The sequence below is a fragment of the Leptodactylus fuscus genome, chromosome 10 (assembly GCF_031893055.1).
Source record: "Leptodactylus fuscus isolate aLepFus1 chromosome 10, aLepFus1.hap2, whole genome shotgun sequence".
Taxonomy (NCBI): domain Eukaryota; kingdom Metazoa; phylum Chordata; class Amphibia; order Anura; family Leptodactylidae; genus Leptodactylus; species Leptodactylus fuscus.
This window is the reverse complement of record NC_134274.1, coordinates 56,399,667-56,423,716: the sequence shown is the minus strand read 5'-3', so window position 1 is coordinate 56,423,716 and position 24,050 is coordinate 56,399,667. Positions and strand designations below refer to the sequence as shown.

At 41.1% G+C, this 24,050-nt stretch overlaps 1 protein-coding gene across 1 annotated transcript in view; it reads left to right on the top strand.

Annotated features, from left to right (window-relative positions):
- ADAMTS14 (ADAM metallopeptidase with thrombospondin type 1 motif 14) overlaps positions 1 to 24,050 on the top strand; it is a 120,780-nt gene that overhangs the window by 33,003 nt on the left and 63,727 nt on the right. The window contains exons 5-6 of the mRNA XM_075258166.1: positions 10,887 to 10,970; positions 12,243 to 12,399. Coding sequence (XP_075114267.1) covers positions 10,887 to 10,970; positions 12,243 to 12,399 — 241 coding nt within the window. The remainder of the gene's footprint in view (positions 1 to 10,886; positions 10,971 to 12,242; positions 12,400 to 24,050) is intronic.

Sequence of the window (24,050 nt, the reverse complement as noted above, 5' to 3'; positions counted from 1 at the left end):
CCCACAATTCCATGAGTACAGCTAATCAACAGCCAGCCCAGTGATGCCACATCTCTATAAATACCATCTGTCATCAAGTATTTTCCAGTGTACTTACTGCAGGGAGAGACGTCAGCAGACGCTAGGGAAATTGGTAGAAAAGACTTGAAAACTTATATTTTGCTCAAACGAAGTTCAGGGAAAGAGCATTAGAAGTGTAGGGAAAGGATAGGGAGAAATTTATACAGAATATTGAAACAGAACAGGGTTTGTAAGGCTGAGTTCACACTTGAGTTAGTTGGTCAATTTTGGCCCCGTTACTGGCCAAATAAATGAAGTGTGCAGTGGTTCTAAGAGCAACGCTCTGTGCATGTCATACTGACTCACTGTATTGTTTCACTACCACAACAGACTCCCTATGCGTGTTACTGCAAGGAACAGTGTTCTACAATACTATACAGCAGGGGTAGGGAACCTTCGGCTCTCCAGCTGCTGTGAAACTACAACTCCCAGCATGCTCCATTCACTTCCATGGGAGTTCCAAGAACAGCAGAGCAAGTATGCATGCTGGGAGTTGTAGTTTTGCAACAGCTGGAGAGCCGTACGTTCCCTACCCCTGCTATACAGGCTCTCTGCAGCCAGGAAATAGCTGTTTTTTAACAAGATTCGTCGCAAATTAATTTGGATCAAATTATTTGGAAAAATCCCCTCATCTCTAGTCTGAGTTATTAAATGATAATTGAGAGTGAATACCTTACCTGTTCCTGGTTAGCAGGTATATCTACCCCCATAAATATGTTATAAAAAGGGACTATCACTTATAGGGAAATACAATTTTAAAATGGTTAATCTCATGTGTTGGGAGATCTCTAATTTTTGGGCACCCATCTTGAAGTTGCTAAACCTACTGTAGGTGTGAAATGCCTGTAAAAAACGGAAGGGAATAAAATCTAAGGGGAGGACATATAACAACAGATTTTGAGAGAATAACAACATTTAATGGCTTATTTTGCCGGTGGATACTCTAAGGATAGAAGTATTGGCACACAGGGCATTTACCAGGGGCTCCATCAACTACAGATACAGAATGCATGCATGGGGCACCCCTGTTTGGTCTCACTTAATATGTGGAGTAGAAAGGGAGCTGTTGACCCTGACCTTCTCGGTGGTGGCCTAGTAAAGCACCATAATGCAGTGTAACATACAGAAACTAAGGATGATTGCATGAGGGGTCATTGCCAGGAATCCACAGCTTATCAATATCTGCATCCACAGACATGAAGCACACGGGAACCCCGGAGGTGCGTGCCCCCACAATGAGAGATTAGGTTTTAATAGAGTTGGCCCATGCCTTGCATCCTGCACAAGCCGACTTTATCATTTTAAGATGACAAAACATAGAAAAGTAGCATTCTGATGAAATCGGAGGTGATGGGTTGCTTACAGATGATTTACAGATTAGCAGATAATACATTAAAAGACTGGCTCAAAGCAGGAAATGAATAGACTTGGAATAGACTTTGGGATAACTGTTGCAATCTGTCCTGATCCTTTACAAAGAAAAAAAAAAAGAAAGGGAAAGAGACAAGTGTAGTGTGCACATTACCTTATTCTTATCACTGTAATGCAATTTCCTGACCAATCTGTCTAGGTTCAGCTTTTGAAACAGCACAAACATCCCTCTCCTTCATTTCCTAGTAGTTCATTCTGCAGAACTGAAGAACAGGGAACATTTGTTCCCAAAACATTTAGGACCCTGAGGGACTAATGGGGAACAGAGAACTGTGTTTTACATTTTCACTGGCACGTCTCCAGTTACCAATTGTATTCAAGCCTGTGTAAAAGCATGTATTGCGAGCGGATGATTACTCTCGGAGATGTTTTAGGCAAATATTGTTGCTGGTCACTGTTTTTACATCTTGTCTTGCATCTAACTAATATTGTTGCTGTGAGTTTCCATGGCATATCAGAATTTATATAGTGTAGTCTAACAAAGACAGAATTACTCCTGAGTATATTGCGGGATATATTCAGCAGGGAACATTTTCAGCAAACTATAGTGCAATGCAAGTGAATGGTGTTTTAAAAACCTTATTCAAATCATGGAGACGATAAAAATCTGTGCATATTATAAGGTTTGCAGAACTGAGATGCAGTGTGTTTGTATACACTGTCTGCCAATAAGTATTTGGACATCTGTGGTCCGAGCAGCAATTACAGCCTCAGCCCTCCGGGCCATGCTTTCCACAAGTCCTTGTATGACGGCTAGTGGTATTTTATTCCACTTGGCTTGGAGAAGACAGGTAAGTTCTTTCACTGATTTTGGACAGCTACTGGACCCTGTAGTTCAGCGATCCAACTCGTCCCAGAGGTGCTCGATAGGGTTCAAGTCTGGGCTCTGGGCAGGCCAGTCCAGTCAGTTAACCTGGTTGTCACTGGTAGACCAAGCCATGGTAGACCTTGCTACATGACAGCTGACGTTGTCATCCTGGAAGTAACATTGGTCCGACCCATAGAACAGCCATAATGTAGGAAGCACACTGTTATCTATAATAGGGCAATAGGCATTGAGTTTACCAAGAGTCCCAGTCCATACCAGGAGAAACACCCCTAGACCATAATTCCACCTCGGCCTAACTGGGTTTCCAAATACTTATTGGTATAGCAGTATGTTGAATTGCTCTGATCTTGGCCTTTTACCTTGTCAGATGCATCAGTCAGTACCTAAGTGCATATTCTGCTGTAAAAAAAAGTACTAAGTCATATAACAGGGGAGAGGTGGCCTCCTTTGGTAAGCCACCCGATGGGTGTAACAGTAACAGTTATAATATATTAAAAAACAAAACATTACAATTTATTATCAATCTATTCCATTTTTGCATGATTTAGTCCACTATAAACTTGTCCACTTTTTCAGACGAAAAACCCCTTGTGTGAACATAGTCTTAAGGTACATCCAAAGCAAATTCACCACAAACTGTTTTAAAAACTCCACGCCATACCTAATGAAGATTTTACCCTTTGTAAAAATTTACTGTGAAATGCACCGTCTTTCTACAGCAGAATAGAGTATACTGCACCGCCGCAAATCTAAATAAAACACTGAAATAAAATATACAGTAGTATATTATAATTCTCAGTATTTTTACTTCAGCTGCATGACTCTAATATAATGTTGTCTGAAATAATAGTCCCATGGCTTCATCGTCTTATAGGCTTTGGACTTTTGAGCTAGTCTCCTTCTTTCTGTCTTAAGTGCCACCAGTTCCTGCCACCTTAATCAGATTTAAGTATGGAAAATCCCCGTCAGATTTTAACAGCCGGTCAGATTCAATCTGTAACAGTTACGATACGGGATTAGCTTGAGTTAATACTAGTAGATGAGAAGCATAGAACTATTAATATCAACTGGTCATACAACGTCACATACTAGGCTATAAAGTATATTGTACAGTTAGTCCCATATTACTGTGCTTAGTCCAATATTTATCAGTTTACAGAAATGTAGCATCTGTATATGGATCTCATCTTTATATAATGGAAGTGTGATGATGATGTATAAGGACCTACTTCTAATTCCAACTCTTCATTTAGCCAAGCAAGAGGTTTGTAACATAAGAAACATCCTACTGAGCAATATAAAGATTGACTGTCAACTGATATAAAGCTTTTCAAATGTCTATGGTAATTGTTGAAGCAACCTTGTAATTGACCATGGATGACATTGAACGGTTGGTCCATCCAAGAGCATGCGTTTGGAAGGGGCTCAGACTATCAAACTACAGCGTGACTGGGTAGCCGCCATGCTCTTGGAAGGACTAGCTGAGAGCAGGAGGGAGTGTCTTAGACTATCACACAAAGTGTACACAGACTAGTAGGAGAAGCTGGTGACCAATTACAGAAATGAAGAGGGGAATGAGGATTGGTGACATCATACCAGAAGTATTTAAAAGGGAAGAGCACTGAGTATTTAAATTGCTTGTATTTATTGTAAAATTTTTACTGCAAACCAAAGAACCAATTTATAACAACATTTCGAGGCTGGGATTGTCTTGTTGGATCACTCATTTATTGCTTGTGAAATCAATTCAAGATGTTCACTCAGTAAAGTATAAATATTCCTTATAGGAATGGTTACTGATTTTCCTTATGTTGACATTCCACTACGCACAATATCTCATTCTGCAGCTGAGTTCCTAGAGAGATATCCAACATTGTCTATGGAGCCAAGTCTCTCTACCTCTCTATTGACATGTCTGAATATATTAGACTGTGAGTAGTTACGCGTCAAGAGAGTCATTTTTTTGATTTGTGGCGGAATGTCTAAGGATTACTGTCAGGGGACAAGTGCTAGCTACTGAATGATGACTGTGTTTATTAAATGAGGAGAAAGGTTACCATCATTACTATTGGTATATAAGGCTTTGAGATGAGACGTTGACATGTATTGTGTAACCTCTGCTGTTTAGGTAATATGCAGTCTACCAAACCATTTCCTTTATTATGTAAATCATTTTAGAATTACAATGTTTGAAACCTATCATTTATATATTAAGAATAATTTAAAGGGGTTGATTAGAAAAATATGGTGTTGATTGTAGAGAAAAGCAGCTGGGTTTTTCTAATTCCATGTAAACCCTTTAGCTACTCTCTGGTCTAGATTATCTAGAGAACAAAAGTTGGTATTTGTTATAACAAAAGAAATTGAGTAGACATACTTTACTTCTGTGGCATCATCTTAAAGGGGTTTTCCAGTTTCAGCAGATAAATGTTATTCTATTGTTGTTCTATTTTCCAATATACTTTTTGTATAAGTTCCTCAGCTTTGTATTTCTCTGCTTGCTGTCATTCTTTGTTCATTTTCAGTGGCTAAAAACCAGTCCATGGTCATGTGATGGACACACAGGTGCACAGCTTGTTACAGTCACTGCACAGTAATCAGAGTTCCATCTTGTAACAAGCTGTGCATGACCATGGACTGTCATCACATGACTATGGATTCATTTTTATGCACTGGAAGGAAGTAGAATGAACAACAGCAAGCAGAGATCTAGATGACAGTGAGGAAATGATAAATATAGTATACTAGCCTCTGCCCGCGACTTTGTCTGTGGGTTCTTGGTGTCGATGATCCGCCTATATTCAGCAAATTGCCGCCGTCAATGGTTTGGCTGCTCCGGCGTTTCAGCAACTCTCAAGTTGTCCTGCTGCTGAACTTGTTCCTCACACTGTGCCTGTGATTGTTCCAGCATCTCAGCAGCTCGCTGATATAATGAGCTGCCATATAATGAGCGTGTTGTTGGCGTTGATGATTTGTCTGCTCCGGAGTTTCGGCAGCTGTCGAGCTGGCCTGCCGCTGAACTCGTTCTTCGTGATGATGATCCCCCTCAGCTCCTCTTAACCCTTTGGACACTATACATCAGCACTTACGCCTAGCAGTTTATTAGATCCCGTCTGTGCAGCCCAGACTTCCCCCTCCCCCCTCACAGCAGTGTCTGATCGTAGCGTGTGGGGACAGGAAGAAGTCTGCAGCGATGGGATAGTTTCACTCCAGACAAACGTGAGTGTGGATTTTTTTGTAAAATATAATATTTATTACGTATGTGTACATTTGCTTATAATTTGTGTCTTGTATACTGTGTGAATTCTATGTTTGTTATGTTTGAGTATATATGCTGTAATAATGTATATGTGCTAGGATAATGTATATGTGTGAGTATATATGCTATAATGTATATGTGTGAGTATATATGGTATATGGATGACTGTGCAGTTATATATGGTATTATGTATGTGGTATGTGTGAGTATATATGGTATATGGATGACTGTGTAGGTATATATGGTATATGGATGACTGTGTACAGGGTCGGACTGGCCCACCAATGAATCCCCCGGTGGGCCCTGAGCCCCAACTGTTAAGTCCTCATTTTACCAAAGCAGATGTACTGGACAGGGGCCCGATCGGGCTCCTGTCCAATGCATTTGCCTCAACAATCAGCGGCCATTAGCTGATGCTGTATATGGTGTCCTCCCGATATATAGGGAAAGTACATATCGGGAGGATGCCATGTGCTCCTTCAGCATCAGCTAATGGCCGCTTGTAATCCTGCACTTAGCTGCTTTCCTATGAGGACCTGCTGTGCTGCCCAGACTTCCTCCCTCCCCCTCCTCCTCACAGTGAGTCCTCTCACATCGTAGTGTGTGGGGAAGACAGGAAGACATCTGGTTACGATGGTTCACTGCTGGAAAATGTAAGTATATTCTTTTGGTAAAATCTGTATGTTTAATATGTATATATGTGTGCATTTGTGTAAAGTATGTGCCTTGTATATTGTTTGAGTACTGTATGTTTGTATACAGGTAAATGTGAGTATATACAGTATGATATAATAATGTGTATGTGTGAGTGTATGTATATATGTGAGTGTATGTAGTATTCATGTAAGTATATATATGACATATATGGTATGTGAAAGTATATAAATGTATTTGTGTTTATGCTTATAAACACATATGCATTTATATACATTCACATACCATATATGTCATATATATACTTATATGAATGTATGAATACTATATATACTCACATATATACATACACATTATTATAGCATACTGTATATACTCACATATACCTGTATACAAACATACAGGACTCAAACAATAATAATGTATATGTGTGAGTATATATGCTATAATAATCTATATGTGTAATGTGTAATAATCTATATGTGTGAGTATATATGGTATATGTGTAAGACCTGGTTCACATCTGCGTTCGAAAATCCGTTCAGGGAGTCCGAACGCATTCGCAAATGGTGAGCAGGGACAGCATATGGACCCCATAGACTATAATGTGGCCCAACAGTGAGACGCAGCTAAAACAAACACTGTGGGAAAAAAATAGAGGTGAATCACAGTTATTTTTTTTTCTACAGTATTTTTTTTGAGCTTTTGATGCATTTTCCTGCACTTTCTCCCCATATTAATTATATGTGGAAATGCTTGTGATTGCGCAGCTAGAATTCCCCTGCCATAATTTAAGTGCATGTATCTTACAATTTACAGTATCTTCCACATGTTTTTTTTTTGTTCCTGCAATGTGAGGATGCGGTAAATTCATTACATTGTTGTAGATTTTGCTGAGGGTTTCTGAGCCCAAGCCAGTAGATTGAGCAGGAGGTAGAAGTATAAGGGAGCCTTCACACGGAGTTTACGCTCCGTTCCTTTTGAACGTAAACTCATTCAGAGTGAGCGGCGTAAAAAACAGATCCCATTGACTTGAATGGGATGCCAGCATACGCGCGTATCACATTGAAAGCAATAGGTAAAAAAAAGCCCCCCATTGATTTCAATGGGGAGCGCGCGTATGCCGGCACCCAAAGAAATCAATGGGATCTGTCTTAACGCCGCTCAATCTGAATGAGTTTTACATTCAGATTGAGTGGAGCGTTTACTCCGTGTGAAGGCTCCCTAACACAGATCCTTACCTGTATTTTCACAGCCTTAAATATTGATGGCTTATCCGTAGGAAAGATGATCAATAGTAGTGTGACCCCCTGATTGATATTACGCTCATACTGATCAACTGATTGAAGAAAGTGGTGGTTGGACAAACAGTATGAGGACTTCTTTGTGACCAAGATCACACCTATCAGTCACATGGCTTTTCTGCAGCTCAGTCCCATTCAAGGGAATGCAAACAAGCTGCAATACCAAGAGCAGCCTCTTTATAATGCATGGCACTGTTTCTGTTATACAATTAAGAGGCTGCACTGCTGATAAGCTGATCATGTTGCATACCTAATGCTCTGCAATGTATAGTAGTAGCCTGTTCACACCATAGAAACAAACCCACATGACAATTATTGCTGCAAGTTCATCTGAAGGTTTTTAACCTTTGTAAAGAAAGGCAAATAACCAGGGCCAGCTGTCTGAGAATTGCAGCTGTGAGACATGACAAAAAACAGACTTCTTCGGCTGGATTTTGACCTAGGCAGGTCTGTTGCAGGATGTTTGCTGTGGACATGCCACTGTAGACCCAACATGTGGGGCCTTAGCCTTAAAGGTTTATTGCCATCTCATTATATCATGGATTAGATAGAAATAGTCCTGCTTCCATTTCCCTGAGGTGGTCAGAAGTTGTGGAAAAGGCCAGACCCCACTGTTCTACACCATTTCTAGAACTCCCTTAGAGGTGACATTTGCAGTTTAAACAGAGTCAAGTTTCACAACAGTCTGCTCCATCTGTACTTGAATGAGTGCCATTAATTTTCACGAAGCATAACTCTGTTGTGGGAGATTGTTATTTTAGCAGAGATTCTGCAACTATTGGAAGCCCAATCCCATCAATACTATGCTCTGAGCAGAAATAAGAGCATTTTATTATTGCTTATAACTGATATTCTCTCTGGGAAATTGTAACCTGCAGGTGTTTTTCTCATCAAGACACAAAAGGTTGTTTAATTTCAGTTTCTCAAAGGGTAGAGATTCTTGCTGGGAAAGTCTATCAATTCTTATACTAAGCAGATAAGAGGCTGGGCAAATGAACAGTGGTGGGTCTGTTAAAATAATCTGTGTCTTATTTGGCTACATGTTACCATACTTCAGAACTTCAGACCAAATTCTTCACCTTGCATGAGCTAGTTCAAAAAACATTAATAAATGCTACAAAATTCAGTGGATTGTCCTTTTCAGGGTGTATACATATGGCATTTCGCACATATGTATTGTGCAGAGAAAAAACTGATGAGGGGGAAAAAACAGAAACAGTGTTTTCTAGAGGTGGGTATCTTTGGTTAGGTGGATAGCCCAAATTATGTTTCAAGGCTGTATAAAGAGATAGACATTAATATACAAAGAAGACATCCCTAGGTGGCACTAGAAAGACTAGATTAGGGGTCCTCAAACTACAGCCTGCGGGCCACATGCCAAGAACATTCTTCCAGCCCGCCGCATGTGGCCCATGCACCGTCACCCAGATCTCTCACTAACAGGGAATCTGGTACAGGATTCCCCATTAGAGAGCAATCACTACTTTCAGTTGTATGTGCAAATGCAGCCAACACTGACTGCAGAGTGTGACCTCTTCCCCGACGCAGGTGCAAGGTCGTAAGCCATCAGCTCCTGCAGTCAAAAGAAGGACGCCCGGCAGCTCTTCATGGGTAAGTATAAGACTGTGTGTGTGTGTAGGGAGGGCGTATTGAGGAACATATAATACAGTGTGAGGGGTTACTGAGGAGCATATAATACGGGGGGGGGGGGGGGTTGGGGCATACTGAGGAGCATATAATATTGTGTGTTTGTGTGTGGCATACTGAGGAGCATATAATACTGTGGGGGGGTGTACTGAGGAGCACATAATATTGTGTGTTTGTGTGTGGCGTACTGAGGAGCATATAATACTGTGGGGGGAGGTGTACTGAGGAGCACATAATATTGTGTGTGGGGGTGTACTGAGGAGCACATAATATTGTGGGTGGGTGGCGTACTGTGGCGCATATAATACTGTAGGGAACCTGTTGTGGAATGTATAATACTGTGGGGGGAGCTACTGTGGAGTGCATAATCTTACATTTTTTTTAAACTATATTTCGGCCCTCCAATGGTCTGAGGGACAGTGAACTTGGCCCCCTGTTTAAAAAGTTTGAGGTCCCCTGGACTAGGCTATTTTCTTTTTGGAGGAGAGCTAACTGCGCCTATAATTAAAGCTCAGCACTGCAATAGTACAGTGCTGTAATGCCACAGACACATGGGCTGGGACTAGCTGCTAGAGTCAGAAGATACTCAGACTCTGGAAGATTAATCCTCTGGATGTTGTGATCAATAGCGATCACAGCATCCAGGGCATCTGGGGACAAGATCAACAAAATAAAAAAAACAAAAACATCCTGCAATGCACAAAATAGTGTATTTTGATCACCTCACTTTCCACAAAAAATAGTAATAAAAAGGAATCAAAAAGTCATACATACCAAACATTGGTACCAATAAAAAAAAGTGCAACAAATAAATAAATAGCCCTTACTTATGCTAGATTCTCACTAGCGTTCAGGTTTACATACTTTTGGTCTTCTTGGGGACCCAAAAGATATCTATATAACATGCATACATCCTGTGGCTTGCCAAAACCATAATTAGAACACTATGGTATATGGGTTTTCTGGATTTTACATGTATAATAGCAACACCTGTATTATGGACAATCTGAAATAGTCCTTAGGAATATTCCTATTTACAAGCAGATTTATTTGTTACATAATTTTAGACATACACCAGTATAAAGTCTATTCATTTCTTTTTCAGTCCTTTTTATCTTCTAGCTGCTTTCTTCAGGAGCTGGAATAGTTTCTTCCCAACTTCACATGATACTCCACTACATTTTTCCTACTTGCTTCTATTACCCTTCCAGTTAGGCCTCAGCAAAGTTTGCAGAAGTCTGTTAAAACAAGTGGTAAAAAGGGGAAGGACAGAAAGTTTGTATATTTATGTATCTATGGAGACTCTCCAAACAGTCTGTCCTCTGATATATGTTTCTTTATTTGGCGTTAACATCTTTCAAAGCGGCTTCATCCTCCATCCACCAGGAGCACAATTGGAACTATGTTCTAGGAATGAAAAGGCAAAGTCAGTGGGATATGTGATACCTTGATCCAGAAGGAAGGGGATTCCATATTGCTAGCTGTCCTCTGTCTCTTCTTTACAGTTCAGTGGTATTAACACTTTCCATACCAACCCAAAATTCGAGGCTTGATAATATACACAGATTGTATTATATTTAAAACGATAGTAATCCAGGTCAGGTTTACAGGTTCACAATTCAACTTTTTTAGGTTGTATACATTTTTCTATTAATGTATCAGATATGCCCTCCAAGTAATTAAATTGGGTTTTCTGTTTCAGGTAGATGAAATTTACCACGATGAGTCGCTGGGGGTCCATATCAACATAGTATTAGTCCGGATGATCATGGTAGGATACAGGCAGGTAAGCAATCAAGAAATACTGCTTTAATCCAGGTGTTTGTCAGCTAGTCATACAGTACACAAGGAATGTGCACATTACACATTGGAAATCATTTATTGTCTCCAAGTGACAAATGTATGGAATAGTTTTCATCACATGTTAATCTCATTATCAGAGTGTTATTAATCAAATCATTAGCTCAAAGTGGTTCACCAGGACTAGAATACGGAGTTCCACATCCTCTTCTCCTCTTCACATCCATTGGTCACATGGCCTTACTGCAGCTCAGTCCAATTCAAATGAATGGGTCTTAACTTATGATCAAAGTACATGACGTCACTTCCTGAGAAGAGGAAATGGAGCTCAATATTATAGACCTGGACAATCTCTTTAACCCCTGTGCTGTTAAGGAACTTCATTGTAAATGTCAGCACCATAATAACATATACACAATACCTATACCTATTAAAATTGTTACTGTTACACAATAGTATTGTGATAAGTTCTGTATTCATATCTAAAAGGGGTTAACTCTCTTAATATCTGCCATATATGTACAGCAAAAGCTGGAACAGAGTGTATTGGCTGTGTCACACAGCTGACATCTGCCTTTGACAGCCAGCATCAGAGTAAGCTTCAATTCTATCCATGTTACCTTCTACAAGCCTAGTCAATAAAGGCTGACAAGGCAGGTAGCAGCCCAAAATACAATTTGTCCTACCAGCTATATCAACAGAAATGTAAAATAGTGAAAACAGAACAATTAAATGACAGACTGGTAGAGTTGAAAAGGGATTACTGACACATTGAAGGTTATTGTTCCAATTTTGTTTCAAATTAAACTGGGTAACAATATGAAGGTGTTCTGTAAACAACTAGGTACAACCTGGACTGACAACTCCAAATTTTTATAGGACTATAGTACACTGAATGCCTCTGTACAGGGTTTTTCATATTGGATTCAGTATGATTAGTGCAAGAGATGTTGTACTGTTAATATAGTACCATATGGCGCACTATGTGGCAGTACACATGGAGCTACATTGATTCTGTGTAACAATACAGCCTACATGTGCACAAGGCCTAGAACAGCATTGCTTATATACTCTGAAATTCTTGGTTCTAATAAATCTTTTTTTCACTGGTCCTTAAAAAGTAGCCGACTAAAACAGCTGAACAAGCAAACCAAGTACTAACTAATAAAATATAAAGTACTTCCATTCATGAACTATTTATGGTGTTTGCATGGATTCTATAATTTCTGTTGACATTTACTTTTATTTTATTTTTTAGTCTATCAGTCTCATTGAACGTGGAAATCCATCTAGGAGTCTTGAACAAGTGTGTCGCTGGGCCCATTCCCAGCAGCGTTCAGATCCAGATCACGCAGAACACCACGATCATGCTGTGTTTCTCACCAGGCAAGACTTTGGTCCTGCAGGTATGCAAGGTACTGTATATTGTATGATGTTAACCAGGTATGTGCATCAAGCTGGTTGGTACTGACCACAAAAAGGATTTTCTGTCTTCCAGAAGTGAATGCATAGTTTGTAGTACATGATCACTGCCAGTAGTAGTAGTCTTCACATTTTCAACCTAAAGGGGGCTGTATCAGTGGCATAACTAGGAATGGCAGGGCCCCCGTGGCGAACTTTTGACATGGGGCCCCCCTGACTGACGCTGAAGACCCCTACTGAACGCCCCCCCTGCGCATTCCTGCATGCACTATTATGCCCCATAATGGCCCCTGCACACACAATTATTGCCCCATAGTGTCCCCTGCACACACTATTATTACCCCATAGTGGCCCCTGCACACACTATTATTGCCCCATTGTGGACCAACGTGTACAATTATTATACTCTTGAAATCCCTTTAAAGATAAAGGAACATGTAACAAACCACAGCTAAAAAAAACACTGGTCTTCCTCTATGCTTTGCACTCTTGCTTCTCCCATATATAAGTGTATGTAGCATTTTCCCAAGAAAAATTAACATGCTGAATTTTTCCTCAGAATTTTTTATGCAATGTGGGGAGAGAATAAATAAAATTCGATTCACTTTTGCTGGGGCTGTATAACATTTTTTTTTTCTGCTGCATTTCCTAAAAACTCAAATACCCTACATTTCTGTGAACACATTGTGATTCTTCCGGCAGCGGTTTGAACAGAAAGTTCATGGAGTTTTCCTCCGTGGACTTTCTGTGACAATTATATCTATGGGAGGGGCCACACGGTGGCTCAGTGGTTAGCACTGCAGCTTTAGAGCGCTGGAGTCATTGTGAGCTGTATGTGGGGCTCACAATCTTCCAAAAAAAAAAATAAAATATATATGTCTATGGGAAAGCCGATGGCATTCCCGTAGATATAATTGACATGATGCCATTTTCAAAACTGCAACGATTTTGGAAATTGCAGCGTGTCCGCACTGCGATTTTTTCTGCAAAATGGGCATGCGATTTGCATGAATCCTATCCACTTTGCAAGTACTGTACAATGTTGCGATTTTTCCCGCGGCCGCAGCCTAAAAGAGCAGGGAAACTGAATTACATAGGATTTGCCGTCAACTCATTGGTGGCATACAGACATGTGTCTAGTAGTGCATAGTCGTCCTACTGAATATGCTCACATGTTTATAGAAATGTTGAGGATGACAACTGAAGGTCAAAAAGGCATTAAGCTACGTAGTTCAAGAAGTAAATAAGTCATAAGAAACTAAAGCTAAAAAAATAACTTAACATCTTCCCTTCAACAATATATTATTGTAAGCACTTCCCCATCTCACTCTTTTGGTTTGCTTAACCTTTAGCCTTCAAACTGTTGTGTTTGTCTATGGTCAAAAAACATCCCACATTCCAAAAATTGCTTGCTGGGTCAAATGTCATGACTTTATTTGGGCTATTAGGAAAGTTATCACTTGTTTGCCACTTCTGAACACTAACTTCAAAATTGTCTTTGCTTTCAATTTTAATACCATGAACTAGATCAAACACATTGTTTAACCACATAGGATCCACATGGTTTGCACAACAAGCACTGTCCTCTGCAAGGTACTAATGATGACACAGTACCTTATTCAGGGTTAAACAGTTTATAGACAGTACTATATGGTATGAATCTAAAGTCTGAGTTTCTATCAGAGCTAAAAAAAATCAGAATAAAAACATACAGTGTATTTAAATACCATTGCATGTTCGGTTTATAAAGAAGACTTTAAAGATAAGATAAAATAAGATAATCCTTTAATAGTCCCACCTTTGAGAAATTCAGTGTGTTACAGCAGCATGGATAATACAGTAATATATTACAAGAAAGAAGACATATAGCAGATAGAAAAGATACTAGGAGTCATAGCAGCTAAGAAGAAAAGAAGACTGTAGGATCATTAAGTTCTCTTTGCGGAGTGATCTTCGCTTAGCCTGATGTTGATTATACAGCCTGACTGCAGTTGGGAGGAAGGAGTGCTATCACGGTCTCATACATGGGATGGGAGTTGTTCTCCAGCATGAAGCTCACCACGGACAGTATCCTTCTGTCACCCACCCCCTGTACTAGCTCCAGGGAGCCCCCAGGACTGAACTGGCCCGTCTAATCAGCCTATCAAGTCTATTTCTATCCCTGGCTGGTATGCTTCTCCCCCAGCAGGTCACTCTGAAGAATTTGGCTGATACTGCCACAGAGTTGAAAAAGGCCCTAAGAAGTGCCCCTAGACTCCAAAGGCCCTCAGCCTCCTGAGCAGGTAGAGTCTGCTGTGACCTTTTCTGCGCAGCACATCCAGGTGATCAGCCCAGTCCAGCTTATTATGGAGGAGCACTCCCAGGTACTTATAGGTCTTCACTATCTCAATGCCCGTCTTCTGGATGTCCACTGGTTTTGGTGCATATTTCCGCTTACTAAAGTCCACCACAATCTCCTTGCTCTTCCCAGCATTAATCCTGAGGTGGTTCCGCTGACACCATTACACAAAATCCTGGATTAAGTCTCTGTACTCCCTGTCATCTCTGTCTGTGATAAGGCCTACTATTACAGAGTCATCGGAGTACTTTTGCAAGTAACAGCTAGATGAGTTGCACTTAACCCCTTAACGCTAAATCACGTACCTGTACGTCAGGGAATGTGGTTAGTTCCCGCATTCCCACGTACCTGTACGTGATTGAGATTGCACGGGCTCAGAAGCAGAGCGTGTGCGATCTCCACGGGAGGCCGGCTGTATCTGACAGCCAGGCTTCCCCTGTAGCAGCAGGGATGGTGATTGCACCGACCCCTGCTGTTTAACCCTTAAGGTGCCATGATCCATAGTGATCATGGCACCCTAGAGGTTTGGCCGGGCTATAAAGCATGCTGCCGGCAGCATCAGGAGTCTGTGTGAGCTGTAATTTACAGCTACATGCTGCTCCTTAATCCCTCCCCCCCATCGGAGCGAGCTCCGATGGGGGGAGGGTTAACCCCTTGGATGCCAGGACGAGTGCAAACTAGTCTATGCATCTGCATAGCTAGCTACACGTGTATTGCAAGTCTATAGTTCGTATAGAACCAGTGATCCTCTCTGATCACTGGTTCTAGTGTGCTTACAGCACAAATGTAAAAAAGTTTAAAAAATAAAATAAAGTGTGTAAAGCAAACAAACAAAACAAACAGTTACATTTCTTGTAAATCTGGAAAATCGCTGTTACGTTCAAAATAAATTAAAATACAATCAAAAGATGATGCCGATATAAAGCAGAGATATGGGAGATAATATTTATTAATGTATTTGGGTGGTATGACTATCTGCCTGAAAAGCAGAGAATTTCACATTTTGAAAATTGCAATTTTTTCCAAATTTCCATCAAATTTCCTATATTTTTAATAAGTAAATACAAAAATATTGATTAGTGTTTACCACTAACATGAAGTATAATGTGTTACGAGAAAACATTCTCAAAATCACTTGTGTAAGTTAAAGCGTCTCAAAGTTATTGCCATTTCAAGTGACACATGTCAATTTTGAAAAAACAGACCTGGTCCTTAACATACTTTTGAGCTGTGTCCTTAAGGGGTTAAAGTCATCAGTGTACAGTGTGAAAAGGAAAGGGGCAAGAACTGTACCTTGTGATGCCCCCGTACTACAGATCACAGTGCCAGACACACAAACCTGGGCTCTCACCTACTGAGGTAGTTTGTGAGGTAGTCTAGGATCCAGTTGGACAGGTGATGATCAACTCCAGCAAAGCAATGTCCAGCTTGTTTTCTGTAGCCCTGGCTGAATGGTGTTAAAAGCACTGGAGAAATCAAAGAACATTATTCTCACAGTGTTCACTGGTTCCTTCAGGTGAGAAAAAGCTCTGTGTAGAAGGTGGATGATGGCATCATCCATCCCAATGCACGCCCGATAGGCAAACTGGAGGGGGTCCATGGCAGAGCTCACCAGAGGTCGGAGATGTGCCAGGACCAGTCTCTCTAGGAACTTCATCAAGTGGGATGTCAGTGCTACAGGTCTGTAGCCGTTGATATTCATCGGATGAGGAGTCTTTGGAACTGATATCACACAAGATGTTTTCCACAGTTGTGGTACCACTCCCAGCTTCAGGATCATATTGTACATGTGGGTAATAACACCACACAGCTGATCTCTGCACATTTTAAGGACTTTTGCGCAAATGTTATAAGCATTAGAGATGAGCGAACACTGTTCGCTCAAATACATAATCGATCTAATATCAGGCCGTTCGAGGTATTCGATTGGAATCGAACACCACAAGGCAAACGCAGTAAAAATTCGTATCCCCTCCCACCTTTCCTGGTGCTTTTTTTTTTCACCAATAACTGTGCAGGGGAGGTGGGACAGGAACTACAACAACGGAGGCATCGAAAAAAAATCGGAAAAAGTAATTGGCTGGCTAAATCAGGTGACCTCCACTTTAGACGAATGGTGGATTTAACATTCGATTAATTTGAGCTGTGAACTATGTGACTGTGAGATAGGGATAGATCTACAGGCAGAGTTAGCTGGTTCTGCCGGAGGAGGCGGAGTCTAAGATCGGTCCACAGCAGTTTCCATTGTGGTCCGATCTCAGATGTAGCAGCCTATTTCTCCCAGCCTGCCACACTCTTGATCATATCTGATGACAGTCTAAAGGACCGAAACGTTATACTTTTTGATCTTGTGGCCTCTTTATCCATATATGCTTGTCAACCCTATTGTTCATGGCATTATCACTGTTACCATTTGTCCCTAAATAAATTTTCACTCATCACTATACTCAATGTGTGCCGCATTCCAGGGTGTTGGCATCATTTCCTGGGGTGTCATAGTGGACTTGGTGACTCTCCTGAGTCAAATGGTGGGATCCCCTGAAACAAAGTATTTTTCCCCATAGACTATAATGGGGTTTGATATTCGTTCGAATAGTCGAATATTGAGCGGCTATTCGGAACAAATATCGAATATTTTACTGTTCGCTCATCTTTAATAAGCATCTATTAAGAGTAAAAGGTTGTCTTCATCACTGAGCTACAGAATGGCAATGACTACTGTAGAATCCCAATCCTAAATCCCAGTCACAAGGCTGGAGACATAAAGTGGACTTGTTTGTTCTCTTTGCCAATTAACCTTTTAGATTAAAGACCTGTTATATATTTGGCTCTGACAGGAAACTTAGACGCTTCCACAATTAGTAACTTATTTTTGTCTCCTGGCCAAGGGTCTCTCTCTTTTTTTGTAACACTAATGTATTCTTGGCACATGAAGCTGAGATGATCTAACTGTTAAGAATGCCAGTGTTGCACTGGCTCCTGCCCAACTGTGCTACCAGTTTAGTATTTTAGTATTGCATTTGTCTCTTTTTAATCCTCTGACCGCAAGTTAAGAATCATTCACTACAGGTTAACTCCTTGTATACTGATACAAGAAGCAGGAATTCAAGCAGTACTGTTTGCTAGAATACGTTGACCCATAAGCTCTACGGAACATTCTCTAACTTTATTAATTATTTGCATAGTGTAGTCTATACTAGAAGATGTTTTAGTAGAGGTAGAGGAAAAATCCTGTAAATATAAGGATGAATTATCAACCAGAAGCCTATTGCAAATAAAAAAAGGGGAGACTTCTTATTTCGTGAGGAGAAAGATTACATTGCACTTAACCCAGTCAGACATTTTGGAAAAGTGCATTTAGCAAGTTACAAGTGCTATTATTGTTCCTAATAACTTAGTACTACTATGACATTGACAAATATTATTACCTAACATATACTTATTAGTTGATGTAGTGTGTATTACAATTTTATTCTTGAAAATGTATTTAAGGCTCCATACACCTAAGTGAAATCTCAACATAACCTGCCAATTTTGGTGGGCCTAGCCAACTATTTTATATGTATTGGGGTATCCTGACTCTTGGAGGAAGACAGGATCGGGAATATTGGATTCTATCATTCCTGATCTTTTGTTGTCTAAAAGATAAGGTGTCTGGCAGAAGTTTACTTGCTCCTCTACACTGAAAACATATGCATGTTTATCTGTGTGTGACTGTGTATGGGGGAGTTAGAAGGAATAGCTGCTGGCTAAATAAGCATTCATCCAACAGGTATTGAAGGAACACCTTAAGACTTGAGAAAACAGCAGACAGTAGAGAGAGTGGGACATATTTATCAATGCTATTGAACTATACATGATCTAAAACTATGAATCCCATTCGTAGTTTTAGGGCTTGTGCACACGGAATTAACGCAAGCGCATTTTAGCATAATACACATTGTAAGCCGATGGCTGGTCAAGTAATGGAGGGGGTGTACATCTCACCCAGACTACTCAGGTGGGTGAGATGAGAAAACTCTAGGAATGTTTGTTCTCAGCAGACAACTTTCGTCTGCTGACAGTGGGACCTGTCATTCCACCCCCCTCCAGCCCACACTTTGGGGATGTTCCGGCAGCGACTCAGCTGCAGAGAGTCTCCTCGTCAAGGAGGCTTAAGAAGCCAGCTCCAGCAGCAACACTTTGGCAGAGCTTGGCTGGAGAGCTGGCAGAGAGGTCATATTTTTGGAGCTGTGTCCTGAATGATTCTACTGGCTTTTTTTTTTTTTTTTTTTTAGATTTCTGTTATTCTAGGTGAGGTAACCTATTCTATGTTCAGTTAGAGCCTAGCCGGGCAGGGATTTATTTTTGTATTGTTTCCTTTTGTTGCTGCACTACCTTTTTGAGTGAAAATAAAACTCTACCTTTGTTTTGGACTTAAAGAAACTGGACTTGTGTGTCTATGCCACCCCACCTAGAAACCCTAGACCCTGACAACGTGTATAGAATACACGTGTTAAAATAACACTCCCATTGACTTCAATGAAATTCTATACATATGTATTATGCTAAAATGCGCTTGCGTTAACTCCGTGTGCACAAGACCTTAGACACTTATAAATATGTCTAATGGACCTTCATAAGTCTATCTCACTTTTTGAGAAGTCAAAATTCTGGCTCAGTTTTTTTTTTTTTTTGTACCAAAAAAATCTACCCATACACCAAAATTCTCTCTCAATTGAATCTTCAACTGACTTTACAACATATTAAACCTGCTATATCTTGCACAAAAAAATCACTTGAGGCATAATTCACATCTGCGTTCCGTAATCTGTTTGGGGAGTCCGCATGGGGACCCCCCGAACGGACTACCAAATGCATTGGCAAGTGGTGTGTCATGCGGACAGGAAAGTAGATCGTGAAGTACTTTTCTGTCTGCATGTTCCGTGTGGATAACACGTGGAAAGCACACGGACTCCATTATAGTCTATGGGGTCCATGTGTTTTCACTGCACACCGCTTTCCAATGCGTTTGGCAGTCTTTTTGGGGGAGTCCCCATGCGGACTCCCCAAACGGATTACCGAATGCAGATGTAAACCAGGCCTCAGAGCCATATTAGTACTGTTTCGATCTCATAAATGTGTCATAAGATAAGACAATTTTAAATCAAGCCCAATCTGGGGCACATTTGCAAGTGTTGACCCAGTTGTATTTTTATGTTCTTTGTGTTGCACACTGTTCATAAATGTGTTGTAAATGCTGAGCTCCTTACATTCGGGAGTGTATGTAGACAGAAAAGTGTCAGCCCTCTAGTGATATATATGCCCCAATACTATAATTATATAAACATACACACAGATACATACAATAATGTATTAATTTATGACTTAAAACATGGTAATTTCTACAAATCCTTACTAACCACAAAACCTAACAGTACTTTCTTAAACACTTAATTCCATCCTTTGTTCCATCCTCTGTTGCATGCAAGCTACAAGATGAATGATAAGGCCTAACCTGCCTGACCTGAAGAGAATGTGAACTCTAGTACTAGTTATGCCCCTTGATAACTTCTGGTAAATGAAGTGTCTACATACTGCTGAGGGAATTGAGCACAGACACGATAAGCTGCACGCACATGGTAATGTGTCTTGTAAACAATTTACCTCTTCAAAGAGCGACCTCCCTGCTGGATATACTTGAGCTCCAATTTCCAAAAATTAGTGCGTAAGATCTCAGCACTTGTCAGGCACAGACAAAAAGGCACATGAATTTTTCAAAGCACTTTAGTGTACTTTAAGAACAGTATTGGTAAAGACAGCTGCTGGAGGAGAGGTGTCTTGCTAAAATTGGACAGAACAGGCATTTTTGTTTAAAGTTTGATGTTTAGATGTTAATGAGGTCAACGCGGTTTGTACATGTCTCTGCTTGTTAGACTTCAAGGAAATACACTTACTCTAGGACATTACTGAATACTGGGAAAGAGAGGATTTTTTACACTGTGTCATGTTCACTTTTTTCCTTTAATCTTGAATCAAATACTTGGAAATATTACAGAAAGATGGTGTAAAAACTGTGCATATACATACGCACATGGACATAATTGTTGGTACCCCTCGTTTAATGAAAGAAAAACCCACAATGGTAACAGAAATAACTTGAATCTGACAAAAGTAATAATAAATAAAAATTCTATGAAAATGAACAAATGAATGTCAGACATTGCTTTTCAACCATGTTTCAACAGAATACTTTTTAAAAAATAAAAAACTCATGAAACAGTCCTGGACAGAAATTATGGAACCCCTAAAATAATGTGACCAAAGGGAGATGATAAATCTCGGTGTGTCCACTAATTATCATCACAGGTATCTACAGTCTTGTATTCAGTCAGTGGGCCTGTATATAGGGCTACAGATACTGTGCTGTTTGGTGACATGGTGAGTGTGGTGAGTACCACACTCAACATGGACCAGAGGAAGCGAAGGAAAGAGTTGTCTCAGGAGCTTAGAAAGAAAATTACAGACAAGCATGTTAAAGGTAAAGGTTATAGGACCATCTCCAAGCAGCCTGATGTTCCTGACTACAGTTGCACACATTATTCTGAAATTTAAGATCCATGGAATTGTAGCCAACCTCTCTGGACGTGGCCGCAGGAGGAAAACTGATGACAAATCAAAGAGATGGATAATATGAATTGTATCAAAAGAACCCAGAAAAACTTCTAAGGGAGCCTTCACACAGAGTAAACATGCGTGTATTTTTGCAAAATACACATGTAAAAATACACATGTAAAAATAAGACTCCCATTGACTTCAATGGTATTTTTACATGTGTAAAAATACGCCTGTAAAAATACGCCTGTAAAATGTCATTGAAGTCAATGGGAGTCTTATTTTTACATGTGTAGGTCCCCTTCACACTACGGATACGCTGACTGATTCTGAACGTTAAAACACGTTCAGAATCAGCGCTTATAAAGACGGAATGAGCTGAGCGAGCCGTACATGTGAGCGCTTCCCATTCACTTCAATGGGAACGCTTGTAGAGAAAAAAGCAGCCCATTCATTTCAATGGGGAGCGCTCGTATGCCGGTTCCCATTGAGATGAATGGGATCTGCTTGACACGCGCTGATTCTGAACGTGTTTTAACTAGAGATGAGCGAACACTAAAATGTTCGAGGTTCGAAATTCGATTCGAACAGCCGCTCAATGTTCGTGTGTTCGAACGGGTTTCGAACCCCATTATAGTCTATGGGGAACATATACTCGTTAAGGTGGAAACCCAAATCTGTGTCTGGAGGGTCACCAAGTCCACTATGACACCACAGGAAATGATGCCAACACCTCTGGAATGACACTGGAACAGCAGGGGAAGCATGTCTGGGGGCATCTAACACACCAAAGACCCTCTATTACCCCAACATCACAGCCTAACAACTACACACTTTACACACTCAATACCACCTCTCTGACAGTAGGAAAACACCTTGAAACATGTGTATTTGGCACTTGCAGTGAGGAGAGCTTGTCACCAGCAGTGAATTTGGCCCTTGTAGTAAGTTGAGGTTGGCACCAACATTTGTTTTGAAAATCAGGGTGGATTGAGCCTCTAACCAGCAGAGTTTGGGCAAATTCATGGTGGAGGGAGCCTCTAAACACCCCAGTTTCGACAAATTCATGGTGGAGGGAGCCTCTAAAAACCCCAGTTTGGACCAATTCATGGTGGAGGGAGCCTCTAAAACCCCAGTTTGGACCAATTCATGATGGAGGGAGCCTCTAAACAGCCCAGTTTGGGCAAATTCATGGTGGAGGGAGCCTCTAAAAAACCCAGTTTGGACCAATTCATGGTGGAGGGAGCCTCTAAACAGCCCAGTTTGGGCAAATTCATGGTGGAGGGAGCCTCTAAAAACCCCAGTTTGGACCAATTCATGGTGGAGGGAGCCTCTAAAAAACCCAGTTTGGACCAATTCATGGTGGAGAGAGCCTCTAAACAGCCCAGTTTGGGCAAATTCATGGTGGAGGGAGCCTCTAAAAACCCCAGTTTGGACCAATTCATGATGGAGGGAGCCTCTAAACAGCCCAGTTTGGGCAAATTCATGGTGGAGGGAGCCTCTAAAAAACCCAGTTTGGACCAATTCATGGTGGAGGGAGCCTCTAAACAGCCCAGTTTGGGCAAATTCATGGTGGAGGGAGCCTTTAAAAACCCCAGTTTGGACCAATTCATGGTGGAGGGAGCCTCTAAAACCCCAGTTTGGACCAATTCATGATGGAGGGAGCCTCTAAACAGCCCAGTTTGGGCAAATTCATGGTGGAGGGAGCCTCTAAAAAACCCAGTTTGGACCAATTCATGGTGGAGGGAGCCTCTAAACAGCCCAGTTTGGGCAAATTCATGGTGGAGGGAGCCTCTAAAAACCCCAATTTGGACCAATTCATGGTGGAGGGAGCCTCTAAACAGCCCAGTTTGGGCAAATTCATGGTGGAGGGAGCCTCTAAAAACCCCATTTTGGACCAATTCATGGTGGAGGGAGCCTCTAAAAAACCCAGTTTGGACCAATTCATGGTGGAGAGAGCCTCTAAACAGCCCAGTTTGGGCAAATTCATGGTGGAGGGAGCCTCTAAAAACCCCAGTTTGGACCAATTCATGATGGAGGGAGCCTCTAAACAGCCCAGTTTGGGCAAATTCATGGTGGAGGGAGCCTCTAAAAAACCCAGTTTGGACCAATTCATGGTGGAGGGAGCCTCTAAACAGCCCAGTTTGGGCAAATTCATGGTGGAGGGAGCCTCTAAAAAACCCAGTTTGGACCAATTCATGGTGGAGGGAGCCTCTAAACAGCCCAGTTTGGGCAAATTCATGGTGGAGGGAGCCTCTAAAAACCCCAGTTTGGACCAATTCATGGTGGAGGGAGCCTCTAAAACCCCAGTTTGGACCAATTCATGATGGAGGGAGCCTCTAAACAGCCCAGTTTGGGCAAATTCATGGTGGAGGGAGCCTCTAAAAACCCCAGTTTGGACCAATTCATGGTGGAGGGAGCCTCTAAAAAACCCAGTTTGGACCAATTCATGGTGGAGGGAGCCTCTAAACAGCCCAGTTTGGGCAAATTCATGGTGGAGGGAGCCTCTAAAAACCCCAATTTGGACCAATTCATGGTGGAGGGAGCCTCTAAACAGCCCAGTTTGGGCAAAATCATGGTGGAGGGAGCCTCTAAAAACCCCAGTTTGGACCAATTCATGGTGGAGGGAGCCTCTAAAAAACCCAGTTTGGACCAATTCATGGTGGAGAGAGCCTCTAAACAGCCCAGTTTGGGCAAATTCATGGTGGAGG